The 20,996-nt window shown below is 51.1% G+C and overlaps 1 protein-coding gene and 1 long non-coding RNA gene across 9 annotated transcripts in view; one reads left to right on the forward strand and one right to left on the reverse strand.

Annotated features, from left to right (window-relative positions):
* The window catches only part of ITPA (inosine triphosphatase), a 19,878-nt gene extending 2,714 nt beyond the window's left edge, over positions 1-17,164 (reverse strand). Inside the window, exons 1-9 of one of the 8 annotated variants that reach the window (XM_033185827.1) lie at positions 17,063-17,164; positions 11,515-11,572; positions 11,358-11,422; positions 10,692-10,765; positions 10,032-10,063; positions 6,925-7,040; positions 5,238-5,402; positions 3,117-3,193; positions 1,180-1,672 (exon numbers count right to left, since the gene is read on the reverse strand). In XM_033185827.1, the coding sequence (XP_033041718.1) occupies positions 1,534-1,672; positions 3,117-3,193; positions 5,238-5,402; positions 6,925-7,040; positions 10,032-10,063; positions 10,692-10,765; positions 11,358-11,422; positions 11,515-11,521 (675 nt within the window). In that variant the 5' untranslated portion in view covers positions 11,522-11,572; positions 17,063-17,164 and the 3' untranslated portion in view covers positions 1,180-1,533. Of the gene's footprint in view, positions 1-1,179; positions 1,673-3,116; positions 3,194-5,237; positions 5,403-6,924; positions 7,041-10,031; positions 10,064-10,691; positions 10,766-11,357; positions 11,484-11,514; positions 11,573-16,392 lie in introns of those variants that run through there. The other 7 variants (XM_033185828.1, XM_033185825.1, XM_033185826.1 and 4 more) reach the window with 7 other exon arrangements.
* On the forward strand, positions 17,102-17,943 carry LOC117068536. The gene is made up of 2 exons (XR_004431164.1): positions 17,102-17,237; positions 17,687-17,943. It is a non-coding gene; the product is annotated as an uncharacterized LOC117068536 (long non-coding RNA).
* Positions 17,944-20,996: the final 3,053 nt, after the last annotated feature.

Here is a 20,996-nt window from a genome sequence, read left to right on the forward strand (position 1 = left end):
TTTTGTAGAGACAAGGTTTTGCCATGTTACCCAGGCTGGTCATGAAGTCCTGGGCTCAAGCAGTCCTCCCACCTTGGCCTTCCAAAGTGCTGGGATTACAGGCGTGAGCTACGTTGCCTGAAACTAGATATATATCAGAGTATCAAAGGTAGCTAAAGTCAAAAAAAATGGGCAGAAAGTGTCATGTGCACCCAGGACAGAATTCTGGAGGAGCTGAACAGGCAATGCAGAGAGGTGCCCTGCCCCACGCCTATGTCCCCACCCCACCCAGGGAGTATGTGATTCTTCTTTGGAGTACCCTCAGCAGTAGCCTGGGTGTTCCCTGCACAGGGGGGCTGCATCCGTGATCAACTGGCAAGGAGCAGGCAGGCCCCCAACACCCCACATCTGAGGCCCAGCCAGACTTTTCCCACCCATCAAGGAGACTCAGGAGACTGGGCAGGGACGTGGCACCTCCTGGAGATTTAACCCAGCCGGAGCTTGCAGGCAAGAGGGGAGTGAAGGAATGACACTCTGTCCTGACCCAGGGCCATCCTGCTGGATGGAGTCACAGGGACTGCAGGGGTCTCTCCAGAGCTGCCTATGGGCACAGAAGCAAGCCTGGGGGTGCCCCACCAGCCTGAGCCTACCACACCCCCCTTGAATGTCCTTGAGTTGGACACTCTGACAAGGGAGCCACCTGGGGAAGTCCCTTCCAGGCAATGACTTCTCCAGGGCACAGAGTAAGGGTGTGTGGCATGAGTGAGGTCTCCTGAGGGATCTGCAGCCGGCAGGCTGAACTGTGGCTATCAAGCCAAGTGGGGTTGAGGACTCCAGCCCCTCCTCACCATAAAAATGAACTGGGCATTGCAATTGTAAACCAACATTTTAGTGGCTCTGCTGTGTAACAGCATAAGGCAAAAGCACTGGGCGTGCCACACCGCCCAGCCCCCAACCCAGTAAGGCTTCATGGAGGCCCTGGCACTACCTGCGGGTAGGGGGCAGCATGGATCCAGGGTGGAGGTCAGCCCACAATCCATGCCATTGAGTGAGGCAAGAACGCGAGTGGAGATGTAACACTCCAGTTCACAGTGGCATCCGAACGCCTTCCACACAGTGCTGCCCGTGTCCCCATCCCCACCCCCACCAAAAGGCTTCCTGCACCTGCCAAACGAGACTGAGACAGACACCTGCCTGGGGCAGGGTTCAAAACAGATATAGCTGGTTTATTTTGGAAACAAGTCTCATCCAGAAATGTTATTTATTGCATTTAAAAAACATGGGAGGTGATTTGCATGGTTCCTCCCCAAGCCCTCACTCCCACCAAGTCCAGCTTTACCACCCAAGGTCCTTTCAGGATCCCAGGCCTGGAGGTTGTAGGAGAGAGCAGTGAATCCTAAGGGCAAGAGAATGGCATCCACTTGCTCAGAGTTTCTCAGAGCACAGCCAGCTGCTCCTCCAGACAGGCTGGTGAGGCTACTTGACACCCCCAGGAAGGGGAAACCCTGAAGGAAGTACTTCCAGGGGTGCCTGCCTGATGCGGGAGGTTTCAGGCTAGCCCTCCCCAGATCCCCAGCCTGAGGGGCCTCCCCCAGCCGCAGAAGTCAAGCTGCCAAAGTACTCCTGCAGCTCCAGCAGGGCCCGGAAGCGATGGGAGACAGCGTTCTTCTCTGCCTTAGGCATCTCTGCGTACCTGAGGGATGACAGTAACAGCTCAGGGAGCCCAGATTCAGGGAGGGAATGCACCCCCTCCCTACCCTACCTCATCTCATCCCCAGAGTCCAAAGCTCACAGACCCCCAGAAAAGGGAAGTGGGGCCCAGCAGCTCCTGGCAGCCAATTAATTTTTAAAAATCGGATAAAGTTTTCAATTCCCCTGGGGCAGAAACCCCCACGAATGAGCATGGAGGGATATTAAACTTGCTCTAGTGTGCCCAAAAGTCATTAAGGGAAGCTGGGGATGGGGGGATGAGCTGCATGTTTGATCAGCTTTGTCATCTGTTGACAGGAAGCAATGGGGCCTGACAGAGAAAACACAGCAGTCTCCTCTAATGCGCGGAGGGCGGGGGAGCACTTGAACAGCTGGCCAGGGGCCTGACCTCCGTGCCAGCACGGCAGTGAGGTGAGAATCCCATACCCCGCCTGTGGCCTGCAGACTGCTCTGTGCAAGACGGCAGCCAGTAGCCACTAGCCAGGTGTGGCTATTTAAATGAATAAACACTGAATAAAAATATTCCATTTTTGGGTCTCACGACATGCAAGTACTCCACAGCCCCATATGGCTAGTGGCTGGTTCCAAAATGTCCTCACCCCTGCTGGGGCTATTGTGGGGCCTCAGACTGCACTCCCTCAGGGCCCCTCCAGCTTGGAAAGCCTGATTCCAACAATGGCCCATGCCTTGTGTGAATAAGGGGGGATTCGTGCGAACTACTGAGAACAACTGGTACTTTGAGGGCATAAAATAGTGCCCACAAGAGGCTGCAAAACCCTGGACATTTTTCCAACCTAGATGGGGGTCAGAAAATGACGCCATAAAACTGTCAGATGTGGCCGGACGCAGTGGCTCATGCCTGTAATCCTGGCACTTTGGGAGGCCAAGGCAGGTGGATCACCTGAGGTCAGTTTGAGACCAGCCTGGCCAATCTGGTGAAATCTCGTCTCTACCAAAAATAACAAAAATTAGCTGGGCATGGTGGTGCATGCCTGCAATCCCAGCTGAGACAGGAGAATCGCTTGAACCCGGAAGGCAGAGGCTGCAGTGAGTCGAGATCACACCACTGCACCACTGCACTCCAGCAGCAACAAGCAAAACTCCGTCTCAAAAAAAAAAAAAAAGTCAGATGTACAGCTTACAAGCCAAGGCCACAGAGGCGAAACCACTGGCTACACAGCTGATGTGGGGTGACCTGGAGCCTTAGAGCCCAGGACTCCCAGCGCCATCTGGCTGCCTTCCCGACCATGGACTAGGCCACCCAGATTCCTAGTGTCCACCCCAGCAGAGCTGCCTTCAGCTGGAACGGCACCCTCAGAGCCTCCCCCGCCCATATCCGCATGCCTGCACTTGGGCAGGGCACTGGCCCAACCCAAACCATGGCTATGCCAACCCCACACCCCAGGGAAGAAACCAGGGCTCCTTACGTCTGGTCATATCCATCAGGCTGAAAGCAGGGGTCCCAGCCAAAGTCCCGGCAGCCTCTGGGTGCCACGATCTGGCCCTGCCACAGGAAAGGGGGGACTGGTGTGTAACTGGGTCCAGAGGACAAGCATGAGGAGGGCAGTGGCCAGTATGAGTTTGGTGAGTTTGTGAATTTGATTTGACCCAACTTATGCAAAATAGTTGCAAGGCCTCTATAGCACCTGCAAATGTTTGCTGAATACAATAAAAAGCAGAGTGGGGCAGCTCTCCCCACACACAGGGAGGAGGCATGCACCTGACGGGCCCACTGGCACCGACGGGCCCACCAGCACCTCCGAGGCCACGTGCCCTCGCCACACCCGGGACAAATTGGGACATCACTGAAGAACAATGAGGCTACTTGGAAAGATAGAAAACGTTTTCTCCTAATAGGAAGCGAAGTGCCCTGAAGTCTGTGGATAAGCCAGATGCCTGCCACTATGACAGTGTTCCTGAAAATGTGAGGAAGACTTTAACCATACGATGAAACACTGCAACCAGAAGCAGGCACCCAGCTCCCCACTTCATGAACACATAAGTGAGTACGGTAAATACTGGCTGTAGTAGGGAAATTCCACAGTGAAAATGTTAGAAAAAAGAACAAATTGTAATCCAGTGACATGAAATGTCATGTTGTTATCAAAGTTAAAAAAAAAAAAAGAGAAAACAATCTGGCCAGGCACCGTGGCTCATGCCTGTAATCCCAGGACTTTGAGAGGCTGAGGTGGGAAGATCACCTGAGCCCAGGAATTTGAGACTAGCCTGGGCAACATGGCAAAGGCGAAATCCCATCTCTACAAAAAATACAAAAATTAGCCTAGCCTGGTGGTGTGAGCCTGTAGTCCCAGCTACTTGGTGGGAAGACTGCTTGAGCCCAAGAGGTCAAGGCTGCAATGAGCTGTGATCCAGCCCCGGCGACAGACTGAGACCCTGTCTCAAAACAAACATACAAACATTCCAAAAAACAAACAAAAAAACCCAAAAAATTCTAAATGAAAAAATACAAGGGGCCAGGTGTGGTAGCTCATGCCTGTAATCTCAGCGCTTTGGGAGGTGGAGGAGGGAGGACGGTTTAAACCCAGGAGTTCAAGACCAGTCTGGGCAACACAGTCAGACCCTATCTCAACCAATTTTTTTTTTTTTTTAAATTAGCCAGATGTAGTAGCTCGCACCTGAGGTCCTAGCTACTCAGGAGGCTGAGGTGGGAGGATGACTTGAGCCTGAGAGATCAAGGCTGCTATGAACTGTAACCATGCCACTGCACTCCTGCCTGGGTGATAAAGCAAGACCCTGTCTCAAAAACTTTTTTTTTTTTAATTTTTAAAAAATACAGTGGAGGTGGCACATGATTGGGATTAGTCACATAAATGCCAAGTAATTTAGACCCAAAGGCAAATTCTACTTCCGCTGTGAGGAGCTGCGTGACCAAGGCCAGTTACTGAACCTCAACCATACAACAAATGTTTTTTGTGCACCGACAGCGGGCCAGGTAGTGTTCTCAGCACTGGGATTATGGTAGGCCTAGCCTTGCCCTCATCAGACCTCTTAAGCCAAACAGGGCATTACACCAGTAAACAAATTAATAAAATTAATGATTATACAATGCAAAGTGCCTTAAAGGGAATGAACAAGGTGTTAAGTTCAATAATGAAAGTATGGGGGCCTGCACGGTGGCCTCACGCCTATAATCCCAGCACTTTGGAAGGCCGAGGAGGGTGGATCACCTGAAGTCAGGAGTTCAAAACCAGCCTGACCGAAATGCCGAAACCCCGTCTCTACTAAAAATACAAAAATGAGTCGGGCATTGTGGCGCATGCCTGTATTAGTCAGGCATAGTGGCGGGCGCCTGTAATCCTAGTTACTCGGGAGGCTGAGGCAGGAGAATTGCTTGAACCCAGGAGGTAGAGGCTGCAGTGAGCCGAGATCATGCCATTGCACTCCAGCCTGGTGACAGAGCAAGACGCCATCTCAAACAAACAAACAAACAAAAAAGCTATAACCAGTGAGTACCAAGAAAAAAAAATAATGGTTATGATAGTAATTTTTTCTTTTTAGCCATCACCACCACCACCAAAAACTTTTACCAGACAAGTTAAGACATCTGTGAACAGCTCCCAGTGGAATCTATGGACATTCTCCCGAGCAGCAGGAACTGCGCAGAGGGGTGAAGTGGCAGAAGGCATGCTTCTGCACAGGGAGAGAGCAGGTGGGCACAGGGGCGGCAGCCAGCCTGAAGGGTAGTCTGGACCCTGGGAGAAGCAGCTCTAATTCAGAATCTGATAGGCAGGTAGGGGGTGTTGAATACATCTCACGGAAGGAGTAAGTTTGGGCAAATAATTAAGGTTTTTTTTTTTTTTTTTTTTTTTGAGACTGGGTCTCACTCCATTACTCCATGGCTGGAATGCAGGAGTACGATCATAGCTCATTGTACCCTCAAACTCCTAGGCTCAGGTGATCCTCCCACCTCAGCCTCCCAAGTAGTTGGGACTGCAGGTGTGCACCATCATGCCCGGCTAATTATTTATTTATTTATTTTTGAGACAGGGTCTGGCTATGTTACCCAGGCTGGTCTCAAACTCCTGGCCTCAAGCAATCCTCCTGCCTTCGCTTTGCAAAGTGCTGGGATTACATGTGTGAGCCACTGTGCTCAGCCTCATTTTTTTTGGGGGAGGGGCACGGAGTCTTGCTCTTGTCACCCAGGCTGGAGTACAGTGGCAGGATCTCGGCTCACTGCAACCTCTGCCTCCCGGGTTCAAGCGATTCTCCCACCTCAGCCTCCCGAGTAGCTGGGATTACAGGCATCTGCCACCAGGTCCAGCTATTTTTTGTATTTTTAGTAGAGACAGGGTTTTGCTATGTTAGCCAGGCTGTTCTTGAACTCCTGACCTCAGGTAATCTACCTGCCTCGGCCTCCCAAAGTGCTGGGATTACAGACGTGAGCCACCACGCCCGGCCTCGTTTTAGATTATTTGTAAAGATGGGGTCTTGTTATGGTGCCCAGGCTAATCTTGAACACCTGGGCTCAAGAAAGCCTCCCACCTGGGACTCCCAAAGTGCCTGGATTACAGGTGTAAATCACCAAACCTGGCCAAGAATTAACATTGTATACTTGAACCCTGGAGGCAGAGGTTGCAATGAGCTGAGCCGAGATGACACCACTGCACTCCAGCCTAGGCAACACAGCAAGACTTTGTCTCAAAAAAAAAAAAAAAAAAAATTAAGATTCTATTATACATAAACACGAAAAGCTGGAAAGGCTGAGAGATAGTCAAGCACCTTGGCAGTTGGATAAGGAAATCTGAGCTTGGAGAAGTCTGGGCTATACATGTAGATTTGATCCAAGTGTGGTTTCTTACTAACAACAACAAAAAGAAAAAGAAAAAGAAAAAAAAGTAGTTTTGGGAGTTGTCACCTTCAGTTTGCTCTTCAGGGTCTATTAGGCCTCAGGAGCTGTTAGCCAAGCGTTTCCCTGAAACAACAGCCTCAGGGGTCAAACCGGTTTCAGAATTGACAACACTTCCATTGTCCTGCCCAGGGGCGCCCCTCAGCAAGGCGAAGGTAACTACTCTGGCCCCAGGGTACCCTTTCCACCACCCTCCTAGGATTGACAGCACTTCTACCTATGCTGCCCAGGGGAGCCTCTCAGCAAGGCAAGATATCTTTGGCCCCAAGGCGCCCTTCCCCACCCTCCCGCAGACCCGGGGCGGTCGGCTCCTGTCGCGGCACCCCCTGGCGGCGCGCGGCGGGAACTGCATCAAGGTGGTTACGCACCGAGGTCCGGCCCCTGAACAGGAGCACGGGCTGGCTTGGGTCCCCGGTGCTGAGTGCAAACGTGCAGAGCGCGTAGGCTGACTTGTCCTCGAACCCAGCCAGGAGCTGGTGGAGACCTGTGGGTGGGCAGTGAGGGCTCAGGGCATCCCTGCTGGCTCCCACTCCCACTCCCAAGAAGCCCACTAAGGGTGGGGAGGCAGGAATTCCCTAAAAAGGGAAATTAGGTCTCAATTGGGGTAGCGGGGGCGGCAGAGCCCAAGGCAGCGGGACTAGGCTTGAAATGGAAGTCTCTGGGCATTCTCGCTTCCCTCTAGCACAGGCTGACGACACAAGGCTTTCTTTAAAGTCAGAAAACTAGCCAATGCAGTGTGAACCTTGTTTGATTCCTGATTCAAAACTAACCAACTGTAGGCCGGGCACGGTGGCTCACGCCTGTAATCCCAGCACTTTGGGAGGCCGAGACGGGCAGATCACAAGGTCAGAAGATCGAGACCATCCTGTCTAACACGGTGAACCCCGTCTCTACTAAAAACACAAAAAAATTAGCCAGGTGTGGTGGCGGGCACCTGCAGTCCCAGCTACTCGGGAGGCTGAGGCAGGAGAAAGGCGTGAACGCGGGAGGCGGAGCTTGCAGTGAGCTGAGATCGCCCCACTGCACTCCAGCCTGGGCCACAGAACAAGACTCCGTCTCAAAAAAACAAAACAAAAAAACTAACCAACTTTAATAGGCACTTTTTCTACAACCAAGGAAATCCAAAAAATGATTAGGTAATATTAGAAAATGATTATATTTTAGTTATTTAACAGTTTCTTATTTTTCACCTTTTAGAAATACAGTGGCTGCATTTGGTGGCTCATACCTGTAATCCCAACACTTTGGGAGGCCAAGGCGGGTGGGTCGCTTGAGCTCAGGAGTTTGAGACCAGCCGGAGCAACATAGTGAGACCTCACCTCTACAAAAAAACACAAAAATTAGCTAGGCATGGTGGCTTACACCTGTAGTCCCAGCTACTCAGGAGGCTGAGGTGGGAGGATCACTTGAGCCTGGATGGTGGGCACTGAGCTGAGATTGAGCCACTGCACTCCAGCCTGGGCAACAGAAGGAGACCCTTGTCTCCAAAAAAAATTAAAACAAATAAAAATAAATACAAGCTGAAGAACTTACTGATGATATGGTGTCTGTGATTTGCCTTAAAATACTGGACTTAGGAAAAATAAGAGGGGTTATAGATGTCACAAAACAGGCATTGTGCTGATAACCCTGGAAGCTGGTTGATGGCGACTGAGGTTCATCATTCTACTATGCTTTCTTTAATTGACAAACAATAACTGTATATATTTATGCCCATTATCCTATTATGATATTCTACTGTGCAGATTTGAAATGCTCTATAAAGTGGTTTTTTTTTCTCTTTTTTGAGACGGAGTCTCGCTCTGTCACCCAAGCTGGAGTACAGTGGCACGATCTCGGCTCACTGCAAGCTCCACCTCCCGGGTTCACGCCATTCTCCTGCCTCAGCCTCCTGAGTAGCTGGGACTACAGGCGTCCTCCACCATGCCCGGCTAATTTTTTGTATTTTTAGTAGAGACGGGGTTTCACCGTGTTAGCCAGGATGGTCTCGATCTCCTGACCTCGTGATCTGCCCGCCTCGGCCTCCCAAAGTGCTGGGATTACAGGCATGAGCCACCGCGCCCGGCCAATGTGAAGTGTTTTTAAAAGCATATAAGGATGGGTGCGGTAACTCATGCCTGTAATCCCAGCATTTTTGGAAGGCCGAGGTGGGTGGATCACCTGAGGTTAGGAGTTCGAGATCTGCATGACCAACATGGTGAAACCCTGTCTCTACTAAAAATACAAGAATTAGCTGGGCGTGGTGGCGGGCACCTGTAATCCCAGCTACATGGGAGGCTGAGGCAGGAGAATCGCTTGAACTCAGGAGGCAGAGGTTGTAGTGAGCCGAGATTGTGCCATTGCACTCCAGCCTGGGCAACAAGAGTGAAACTTGTCTCCAAAAAAAAAAAGGCCAGGCGTGGTAACTCACACCTATAATCCCAGCACTTTGGGAGGCTGAGGCAGGCAGATCACAAGGTCAGGAGATTGAGGCCATCCTGACCTACATGGTGAAATCCCAACTCTACTAAAAATACAAAAATTAGTTGGGCATGGTGGCATATGCCTGAAGTCCCAGCACTCAGGAGGCTGAGGCAGAAGAATCGCTTGAATCCGGGAGGTGGAGGTTGGAGTGAGCTGAGACTGTGCTACTGTACTCCAGCCTGGGTGACAGAGTGAGACTCCATCTCTCAAAAAAAAAAAAAAAAATTTAGCCGGCGTGGTGGCGCATGCCTGTAATCCCAGCTGCTTGGGAGGCTGAGGTAGGAGGATTGCTTGAACCAGGGAGGCAGAGGTTGCAGTGAGCTGAGATTGAGCCACTGCACCCCAGCCTGGGCAACAGTGAGACTCCATCTCAAATAAATAAATAAATAAATAGGCTGGGTGCGGTGGCTCACACCTGTAATTGAGGTCAGGTATTCGAGACTGGCCTGGCCAACATGGTGAAACCCCCTCTCTACTTAAAATACAAAAATTAGCCGGGCATGGTGGTGGGCGCCTGTAATCCCAGCTACTTGGAAGGCTGCGGCAGGAGAATCGCTTGAACACAAGAGGCGGAGGTTGCAGTGAGTCGAGATCATACCAGTGCACTCCAGCCTGGGCAAGAGTGAGACCCTGTCTCTAAATAAATAAATAGAAGCACATAAAGAGGGGACATTTTGGCTTGCAACTGTGGGTGACAGGATATGCACTGCTGGGGTCCAGGAGGGGCAGTCCTCCAATTCCCAGGGCAGGCCCTGGCTAAAGCAGTCACGAGGGCCAAGTCCCTCTTGAAAGTTCCTCAACCCTACAGCTCCCACCATCCCTGCCCCACACAGTGCTCTCTGGAGTACAGGGTAAGTGTGAACTACAGGTGCTAGATGGGGAAAATGAGGTGGAGGCTCCATGGTGGGGGCTAGAACCTGGGACTCCTGACTACTAGTTGGGGTCCCTCCCCTAGAGCAAGCCCAGATTCTCATTCCCAACAGATCCAGGGAAGAAACAAAGCAGATAATACCTTCAGGCTTTAACTTCTTCAGAAACCACTTTCTGCAAGAGAAATAAGAGAGTCAGAACACCAGGAGCAGCTGGACCTTTTTACCACCTTTTCCTGGCTGTTCCCTATTGACAGCCAAGGGTAAATGAAAAAGAATGCCTCCAAGGGCCAGGCAAGGTGGCTCCCGCCTGTAATCCCAGCACTTTGGGAGGCTAAGGCAGGCAGATCACTTGAGCTCAGGAGTATTTTTTTTTTTTTTTTTTTTTTTTTGAGACGGAGTCTCGCTCTGCCGCCCAGGCTGGAGTGCAGTGGCTGGGTCTCAGCTCACTGCAAGCTCCGCCTCCTGGGTTTACGCCATTCTCCTGCCTCAGCCTCCCAAGCAGCTGGGACTACAGGCGCCCGCCATGTCGCCCGGCTAGTTTTTTGTATTTTTTAGTAGAGACGGGGTTTCACAGTGTTAGCCAGGATGGTCTCGATCTCCTGACCTCGTGATCCGCCCGTCTCGGCCTCCCAAAGTGCTGGGATTACAGGCTTGAGCCACCGCGCCCGGCCCAGGAGTATTTTTTGAGACGGAGTCTCGCTCTGTTGCCCAGGCGATCTCTGCTCACTGCAAGCTCCGCCTCCTGGGTTCATGCCATTCTCCCACCTCAGCCCTGTAAGGGGGTGGAGGTGGACACTCACATGTAGGGGCCGGGGAGCCCTCCAAGGGCGTTGTAGCACAGACAGGTATCCTCAACCAGCACGGGCCCCTGTACCTGCAGCACAAAGACACGCACCCCTGAGACACACGATCACCATCCCCACCTGGAACACCGAGGTCACCCAGGCTGGGGCCAGCCCTCAGCTAGCTGAGATCTGTGGCAGACAGCGCCCTGGGAGCTGCCCCCGGCCAATCTCTTACCTTTGGCCAATCTCTTATCTTATGAGGACACCAAAGCTTTGGCTGATTGTAAAGCTTGCTCCAGGTACAGCAATGGGAGAGCTGGGATTCGCACTCAGCCTGACTCTCCACAGCATGCTTTCTCAGTTCCACAAACAAGTGTGAATGCAGCAGTGGATGTGTGTGGGGAGGATGTAGGGCTGGAATGCATGTGTCTGAGCATTTGGGGGAAGGACAGTCTGTGTGTATGTAGGAGTGTATAGTAGTGGTCTCGGGGAGATACCGTGTATTCAAGGCTGGCAAAGGAAGGCAGTGTTCCAAAGCCAATATTAACTGAACCCTAGAGGGCTCTGGGCCGGTCCTAGAAAGCTCAACAAACTTGTTTACTCTATTGTTTCCAGCAGGCGCAGGCCCTGGAAGCTATCTGGACAAGAGGAGCAAGTGTGGGACAAAGGCAGGGCAAGCACCTGGCGAGCTGCCTCCTGACATTTCTGGATGGAAATCTCATCCGGCTCCCCCTGGTACTCCGGCACTTATCAGGAAAACAGACACACAGAGAGTCAGGTCACAGGAAGACAGATAAATCCAACCATCTTTTAAAAATGAAACAAAACAGAGACATACGGTCCATTTTCTGCGCCACCAAAGTGCATGGAAACTTATCTCCTAGAATCTGAATGACCTGTTCCAAAAGAAAAGAGAAGATTTATCACCATCTAATGCTTCCCCATTACTATGTGAGCACGTGAGCTGTCATCCACCTTTCTCATCGATAACTCTCCTGCCAATCTCCTAAAGCTTACCAACTCAGGCCCGTAAGCCTCACCCCGGCTTTCAGGGTCCCACCCCAGCCAGCCAGCTCCTTCCATCTCCTTACTTCTCTATCTCTCCTATATCAGGTCTCTGCTTGTGCTAAGCCCCCATCCAGAACACCCTCTTCTCTTCTCAATGCTCCTAGAAACCCTAGCCAACCTCCTAAACCAGATATTCTCTATCAGAAGATACCCAGAATTCAGGAGCCTGTGAACATGGATTGGAAAAAAAATATCTTTAGTCTTAGTAACCTTAATTGAAATTTAGTATCTTTGGCCAGGCGCAGTGGCTCACGCCTGTAATCCCAGCACTTTGGGAGGCTGAGGCGGGTGGATCACGAGGTCAGGAGATTGAGACCACCCTGGCTAACACGGTGAAACCCCGTCTCTACTACAAATACAAAAAATTAGCCTGGCATGGTGGCGGGCGCCTGTAGTACCAGCTACTCGGGAGGCTGAGACAGGAGAATGGCTTGAACCCAGGAGACAGAGGTTGCAGTGAGCCGAGATTGCGCCACTGCACTCCAGCCTGGGCGACAGAGCAAGACTCCGTCTCAAAAAAAAAAAAAAAAAAAAAATTTAGTATCTTTTTCCATTATGAATATAGGTAACAAACAAAATATTACTAGCAGTTCCTGTGACTTTTAAACCTACTAAAATCACAGATGTTGTTATAACTCATTACAACTGCTGCAGATATCTCAAAATACTATTTATCTCGATATTTTAAAATTAAGGGGCTAGGTGCTGTGGCTCACGCTTGTAATCTCAGCATTTTCAGAGGCCAAGGTGGGCAGATTGCTTGAGCCCAGAACTTTGAGACTAGCTTGAACAACATGACAAAACCCCATCTTTACAAAAAATACAAAAATTAGCTGGGCATGGTGGCATGTGCCTTAAGTCCCAGCTACTCAGGAGGCTGGGGCAGGAGGATTGCCTGAGCACAGAAGATTGAGGCTACAGTGAGCCAAGATTGCACCATTGCACTCCAGCCTTAGGCAACAGAGTGAGACCCCATCTCAGAAAAAAAAAAAAAAAGAGGCAATTACTCATACATTGGTAGATTAAATCCTTTAATGCATTAATAAAGTATATATAACTAAACACAAATATTTGTGTTTTTTTTTTTTTTTTTTTTTTTTTTTTTTTTTTTTTTTTTTTTTTTTTTTTTTTTTTTTGAGACGGAGTCTTGCTCTGCCGCCCAGGCTGGAGTGCAGTGGCCGGGTCTCAGCTCACTGCAAGCTCCGCCTCCTGGGTTTACGCCATTCTCCTGCCTCAGCCTCCCAAGCAGCTGGGACTACAGGCGCCCGCCATGTCGCCCGGCTAGTTTTTTGTATTTTTAGTAGAGACGGGGTTTCACCATGTTAGCCAGGATGGTCTCGATCTCCTGACCTCGTGATCCGCCCGTCTCGGCCTCCCAAAGTGCTGGGATTACAGGCTTGAGCCACCGCGCCCGGCCATTTGTGTTTTTTTTTTTTTTTTTTTTTTTTGAGGTGGAGTCTCGCTCTGTCGCCCAGGCTGGAGTGCAGTGGCGCAATCTCGGCTCACTGCAAGCTCCGCCTCCCGGTTCACGCCATTCTCCTGCCTCAGCCTCCCAAGTAGCTGGGACTACAGGCGCCCGCCACCTCGCCCGGCTAGTTTTTTGTATTTTTAGTAGAGACGGGGTTTCACCATGTTAGCCAGGATGGTCTCGATCTCCTGACCTCATGATCCGCCCGTCTCGGCCTCCCAAAGTGCTGGGATTACAGGCTTGAGCCACCGCGCCCGGCCAAAACCACAAATATTTGTAACATTTTGATAATTGTACTTCACTATAGTTGATTTCCTTTGTAATCCTACGTATTTTATTTATTTTTATTTTTGAGAGAGGATCTCTCTCTCTGTCACCCAGGCTGGAGTACAGTGGCACAAATACAGCTCACTAGAGCCTCAACCTCTTGGGTCCAAGAGATCCTCCTGCCTCAGCCTCCCATGTACCTAGAACCACAGGTGGCCCAGGTACCATGCTTAGGCTAATTATTTGTAGAGCTAGGGTCTCACTTTGTTGCCCAGGCTGGTCTTGAACTCCTGGGCTCAAGAGATCCTCCTTGAGCCTCAGTCTCCCAAAGTGCTGGGATTACAGGTATGAACCACAGTGCCCAGCCTGTAATACCATGTATATTTTGTACATTTGAAACTATTTTCCTGAGAAAGATTCTACAGGTTTCCTCAGTCTGCCAATGGCATACCACTAGTTAAGACTACCCGTTCGGCCAGGCGCAGTGGCTCATGCATGTAATCTAACACTTCGGGAGGCGGAAGCGGGCAGATCACCTGAGGTCGGGAGTCCAAGACCAACCAGCCTGACCAACATGGAGAAACCCTGTCTCTACTAAAAATACAAAAATTAGCTGGATGTGGTGGCACACACCTGTAGTCCCAGCTACTGGGAAGGCTGAGGCATGAGGACTGCTTGAACCCAGGAGGTGGAGGTTGCAGTGAGCTAAGATAGTGGCACTACACTCCAGCCTGGGCGACAGAGTGAGACTTGTCTAAAAAAAAAAAAAAACACACACACACAGCTGGGCGAGGTGGTTCACGCCTGTAATCCCAGCACTTTGGGAGGCCGAAGCGGATGGAGGGTGGATCACCTGAGGTCAGGAGTTTGAGACCAGTCTGGCCAACATGGCAAAATCCCATTTCTACTAAAAATACAAAAATTAGCCAGGCGTGGTGCTGCATGCCTGTAATCCCAGATACTCGGGAGGCTGAGGCAGGAGAATCGCTTGAACCCAGGAGGCGGAGGACGCAGTGAGTAGAGATCACACCACTGCACTCCAGCCTGGGTGACAAAGTGAGACTCTGTCTCAAAAAAGACTACCTGTTTTAGGCCAAGTTCAAGTCCATGTTCTCCAAGGAGTCTCCCTTGGCTACTCTAGCGCCTTCTTCTTTTTTTTTTATTTTGAGACGGAGTCTCACTCTGTCACTCTATCACCCAGGCTGGAGTACAGTGGTGTCATCTCAGCTCACTGTAACCTCTGCTTCCGGGCTTCAAGTGATTCTCCTGTCTCAGCCTCCTGAGTAGCTGGGACTACAGACATGTGCCACCATGCCCAGCTAATTTTTATATTTTTAGTAGAGATGGAGTTTCACCACGTTGGCCAGGCTGGTCTTGAAATCCTGACCTCAGATGATTTGCTCGCCTCAGCCTCCCAAAGTGCTGGGATTACAAGCGTGAGGCACCGTACCCAGGCTCCAGCTCCTTCTTTAAATGAGGGCAATATTCTCAGCCAGAGGTTTGGGGTTTCATGCCCATTGTCCTGCATGGGCTCTGTTCAGGGTGGCACTGCCTGACTGGTCTGGCCTCAGGATCCCAAACCTTTTTTCAGCAGAAGGCTCTGGTTCCTGAGAAGGCCACTTTGTCCTGGCACCAAAGTGACATCAGTCCCTCCCTACGCTACAGGCAAATGTAGGTTTCCCTAGTGATTACACCCCGCTGGTCTGACTCAGACATATCCAGTGGGTGTCATCCTGATCCCCCACACATGACCCCCACTCCATGGCTATGGCTGATTGAACAGGGGCAAACACTTGATTCAAGCAAAGCCAGTCGGAGCTGATATCTGGTAGAAGTCTCACTGTTCCATCCCCCAGCAGGGAAGAAAGGGGAAAGATATGAACAGGAATAGGGATCAGCATCCAGAGAGAACAAGGACAAGTCAGCTTCCTGAGGGAACCTCAGGTCCTGCAGGACACGGTAACATTATATTCCCACAGGAGTCATCTGCTGGCTTACATGAACTCCCTGTGTGTCTCTGTTACTTGCTAGCCACAAAGTCCCTGCAAACAGAAACTTTAGATCCACTGCCTCCTTTACTCCTCCTGCCTGTAGCGCTGTGAAGCAAATGTCCTGCATCATCCCCACGTCACACACGCAAAAAGAGGTTAGAACATTTTAGGACAGTGGTGGGGCGAGGATTGCTTAATGTGGAACTCGGCCCCACGCCCTCTGTGGGTCCTGCTAGCCCTGGCCCAGCAGCAGGATGTGGATAAGTCCCAGAAGAGTATCGGGACACTGGGTTGGGGTCTATTTCTTTTTTTTTTTTTTTTTTTTTTTGAGACGGAGTCTCACTCTGTCGCCCTGGCTGGGGTGCAGTGGCCGGATCTCAGCTCACTGCAAGCTCCGCCCCCCGGGTTTATGCCATTCTCCTGCCTCAGCCTCCCGAGTAGCTGGGACTACAGGCGCCCGCCACCTCGCCCGGCTAGTTTTTTGTATTTTTTAGTAGAGACGGGGTTTCACCGTGTTAGCCAGGATGGTCTCGATCTCGTGACCTCGTGATCCACCCGTCTCGGCCTCCCAAAGTGCTGGGATTACAGGCTTGAGCCACCGCGCCCGGCCGGGGTCTACTTCTATAGGTGACCTTCGGGGCGGTTGATAAGGGCCCCGCTACTCCTCTGGGTCCCGCAGTCGCTGACCACACAAGCCCTGTGTCGGGATCTGTCAAGACACTCATTCCTTCGCCAACCCCGGGGCGCCCCGATTCCGCAGCCACTCCCTTCTTGCACCCCAGCCTTTCCACACAGCCGGGTCAGGACCCATCCTTCTCTTCTCTCTCCATGCCTCCTCCCACGTGCTTCCCTCCACCCAGAAGCCCCTTCTCCGCCGTATTCCCAGCTGCTTCCCAGTCAGCCCCCAACACCCTCCCGGCACCTCCTCCAGCTTCTTGGCGTTCCCCGTGACAAACACGATCTTCTTCCCCACCAATGAGGCCGCCATGGTGAGCCCCGGTTACCCAGCTGAACCACCGAAAACTCCTTGGCGTCCAGTGACAGAAAACTTCCGGCTGGTGGCGGAAGTGAACGGCTCAGTTTCCGGCCAGGGGTCCGGGGAAAAGCCGACACGGACCCCAAGGCGCGTATGGGCGACTGGGCTCGCGGTGGCAGCCTAGCCCTCCGCGTCCGAATTGCTGGGGGCCTCCCAAGCCTGGAGATTGAATGCTCCAAGACCCGTCCCTCCTGCCTAAGGGACGCTCTCTTCAAGAACCGGAAGAGATCACTACCACCCCCACCCCGCCCCTGGTTTCGCTCTTCTCTGCAATGGGGTCTCCGAAAGCAGAAGACTGCAGCCCTGTGATCCTGGAGGTTTGCGCTGTCCTACGCTGTCTCAAAAAACTGCCTCCTTCTAGGCAAGGGCTTCCAAACCCTCATCCTGCTCTCACCTTCAGCCTTACCCGCCAGCTCTGATCCACCGGACCGTGAACTTAAACTCGGCATAGCCTAAAACAAGCCCAAACTTCTCACCCGGTTTCACACCTAGGCTTGAGAGCTCAGTATCTAGACTCCCTCACTTCCTCATCCCTTCAGCCTCTTAAATCCGTCACCTCTTCTCCGTGGCCACCGTTTCAGCCAGACCTTTGCATTCTAAACACAACTGAAAGTAGGAAGTGCCCTCTCAAAGGTGTGTCTGCTGAACCTCTGCTGATACTCCCTTTGTGGCAAGTCATCTGACTCGCTCCTCCAGAGACTCAGCCTTCTGCCCGCCGCCTGGAACCCTGGGTCAGTACCTCTTGAATGGCTACTTCTGCCCATGGACAAGAAAGGGAGGGAGTCTGAGTTCTTACCAAGCTCCTCAGGCCATTCTGATGCTCATCAAAGTGTGGGAAAGCCGAGTGGCTCACACCTGTAATCCCAGCACTTAGGGAGACTGAGGCAAGTGGATCACCCGAGGTCAGGAGTTTGAGACCAGCCTGACCAACACAGGAGAAACCCTGTCTCTACTAAAAATACAAAATTAGCCAGGCATGGTGGTGCATGCCTGTAATCCCAGTTCAGAGAATTCAGGATTCAGGAGCATCACTTGAACTCGGGAGACGGGGGTTGCAGTGAGCAGAGATCGTGCCATTGGATTCCAACCTGGATAACAAGAGCAAAACTGCGTCTGAAAAAAAAAAAAAAAAGCATGGGAACCACTGCTTTGGGTGGTGACCTGTTTTCTTTTATTGAAGCAGAAACACCATTATGCAGAGTACCTAGAAGAGTGGCCATGGGAATTTGGGGAGAGATGAGGGCCTGGAAGACATCAGTTACCCTGAGGAGCCTGAAAAGAAGAAAAATGGCCCACCCTACATGGATGCCTTTCTTGGATCTTAGCCAGCTCAAGCCTCAGCTCAGGAAAACCTTCCCTGAGCTCCCTTTCATCTGCTTGCATAGCACTGACCTCTCCACTGCAAATAGATATTCATTTGTGTGATTCTGTTTTCTCTTCTAAAAATTCTTTTTTTTTTTTTTTTTTTTTGAGACGGAGTCTCGCTCTGTCACCCAAGCTGGAGTGCACTGGCCAGATCTCAGCTCACTGCAAGCTCCGCCTCCTGGGTTCACGCCATTCTCCTGCCTCAGCCTCCAAGTAGCTGGGACTACAGGCGCCCGCCACCTCGCCCGGCTAGTTTTTTGTATTTTTTAGTAGAGACGGGGTTTCACCGTGTTAGCCAGGATGGTCTCGATCTCCTGACCTTGTGATCCGCCCGCCTCGGCCTCCCAAAGTGCTGGGATTACAGGCTTGAGCCACCGCGCCCGGCCTCTCTTCTAAAAATTCTAATGGTAAAAACCATATCTGTTTTTGCTCACCTCTCTTTGTATTTTTCTTTTCTTTTTTTTTTGAGACGGAGTCTTGCTCTTGTCACCCAGGCTGGAGTTCTATAGCATGATCTCAGCTCACTGCAACCTGTCTCCTGGGTTGAAGCGATTCTCCTGCCTCAGCCTCCCAAGTAGCTGGGACTACAAGCACCCGCCACAACGCCCATCTAATTTCTGCATTTTTAGTAGAGATGGGGTTTCACCATGTTGGCCAGGCTGGTCTTGAACTCCTGACCTCGTGATCTGCCCACCTTGGCCTCCCTAAGTGCTGGGATTACAGGCGTGAGCCACTGCGTTTTTTGTTGTCATTGTTGTTGTTTTGAGATGGAGTCTTGCTCTTGTCGCCCAGGCTTAAGTGCAGTGGCACAATCTCAGCTCACTTCAACTTCCAACTCCCGGGTTCAAGGGATTCTCCTGCCTCAGCCTCCCCACTAGCTGGGATTACAGACATGCACCATCACGCCCAGTGAATTTTTGTACTTTTTAGTAGAGGTGGGAGTTTCACGATGTTGACCAGGCTGGTCTCGAACTCGTGACCTCAGGAGATCCCTCCCCGCCACCTCAGCCTCCCAAAGTGCTGAGATTACAGGCTTGAGCCACTGCACCCAGCCTCACCTCTCATTCTTAAATCCCAGTGCCTGGTACATAGTAGGTGTTCTGTAATGTAAGATCACAACTAGCTTGGGTACAGTGGATCACTTGATCCCAGGAGTTCAAGACTAGCCTAGACAACATGGTGAAACCCAGTTTCTACAAAAAATACAAAAAATTAGCTAGGCTTGGGGGCACACAACTGTAGTCGCAGCTATTCAGGAGGCTGAGGTGGGAGGATCACCTGAGCCTGGGAAGTCGAGGCTGCAATGAGGCAAGTGTGCCACTGTACTCCAGCCTAGGTGATGCAAGTGAGACCCTGTCTCAAAAAACCAACAAACAAAAAGATCACAACTGACATCCATAATTACAATTCCATAGATAACTTTCTTTTTCATTCTTTTTTTTTTTTTTTTTTGAGATGGAGTCTTGCTCTGTTGCCCAGGCTGGAGTACAGTGGCATGGTCCCTGCTCACTGCAACCTCTGCCTATCAGGTTCGAGCACTCCTCCCACCTCAGCCTCCTGAGTAGCTGGGACTACAGGCATGCATCACCATGCCCGGTTAATTTTTGTATTTTTCTTTTTTTTTTTTTTTTTGAGACGGAGTCTTGCTCTGTTGCCCAGGCTGGAGTGCAGTGGCGCGATCTCGGCTCACTGCAAGCTCTGCCTCCCAGGTTCACGCCATTCTCCTGCCTCAGCCTCCCAAGTAGCTGGGACTACAGGCGCCCGCCACCGCACCCGGCTAATTTTTTGTATTTTTAGTAGAGACAGGGTTTCACTGTGGTCTCAATCTCCTGACCTTGTGATCCACCCGCCTCGGCCTCCCAAAGTGCTGGGATTACAGGCGTGAGCCACCGCGCCCGGCTCTTTTTTTTTTTTTTTTTTTGAGACAGAGTCTCGTTCTGTCGCCCAGGCTGGAGTGCAGTGGTGCAATCTTGGCTAACTGCAAGCTCTGCCTCCCGGGTCCCCGCCATTCTCCTGCTTCAGCCTCCTGAGTAGCTGGGACTACAGGTGCCCACCACCACGCCCAGCTAATTTTTTTGTATTTTTAGTAGAGACAAGGTTTCACTGTGTTAGCCAGGATGGTCTTGATCTACTGACCTCGTGATCCGCCCACCTCGGCCTCCCAAAGTGCTGGGATTACAGGCGTGAGCCACCACACCCGGCCAATTTTTGTATCTTTAGTAGAGGCAGGGTTTCACCATGTTGGCCAGGCTGGTCTTGAACTCCGGACCTCAAGTGATCTGCCCATGTCAGCATCCCCAAGTGCTGGGATTATATGCATGAGCCATCGTGCCGGCCTTAGATAACCTTTTTTTTTTTTTTTTTTTTTTTTGAGACAGAGTTTCACTCTCATTGCCCAGGCTGGAGTGCAATGGCACGATCTCGGCTCACTGCAACCTCTGCCTCCCAGGGTCAAGCAATCCTCATGCCTCAGCCGCCCAAGTAGCTGAGATTACAGGCAAGCACCATCACACTCTACTAAAAAATTTTGTATTTTTAATAGAGACGGGGTTTCTCCGTGTTGGTCAGGCTGACCTCAGACTCCCAACCTCAGGTGATCCGCCCACCTCAGCCTCCCAAAGTGCTGGGATTACGGGCACGAGCCATCACACCCGGCCTAATTAACTTTCTAAAGCCAAGGAATTGATCGTTCAGGACGAGAAGCAGTTTCTCTTCAGATCCCAGGCCAGATGAAGCTGCTTCTGTGTCTCAAGAGGTGGTACAAGTCAAAAAACAAAAAAGGCAAATTAGAGAAACACATTTTAAGCAGAACTCCAGAAGCTGCAGAAACATTCATTTGATGGAAATCCTCATATAAGGAACCTGGTTTTTTTGTTTCTCCTTTTTTTTTTTTTGAGACGGAGTCTCGCTCTGTTGCCAAGGCTGGAGTGCAGTGTGCAATCTTGGCTCACTGCAACCTCCGCCTCCTGGGTTCAAGTGATTCTCCTGCCTCAGCCTCCCAAGTAGCTGAGATTACAGGCGTGTGCCACCATGCCCCGCTAATTGTTTGTATTTTTAGTAGAGATGGGATTTCATCATGTCGGATAGGCTGGTTTTGAACTCTTGACCTGAAGTGATCCGCCTGC

This window comes from Trachypithecus francoisi, unplaced genomic scaffold (genome assembly GCF_009764315.1).
Source record: "Trachypithecus francoisi isolate TF-2019V2 unplaced genomic scaffold, Tfra_2.0 Lachesis_group21, whole genome shotgun sequence".
NCBI lineage: Eukaryota > Metazoa > Chordata > Mammalia > Primates > Cercopithecidae > Trachypithecus > Trachypithecus francoisi.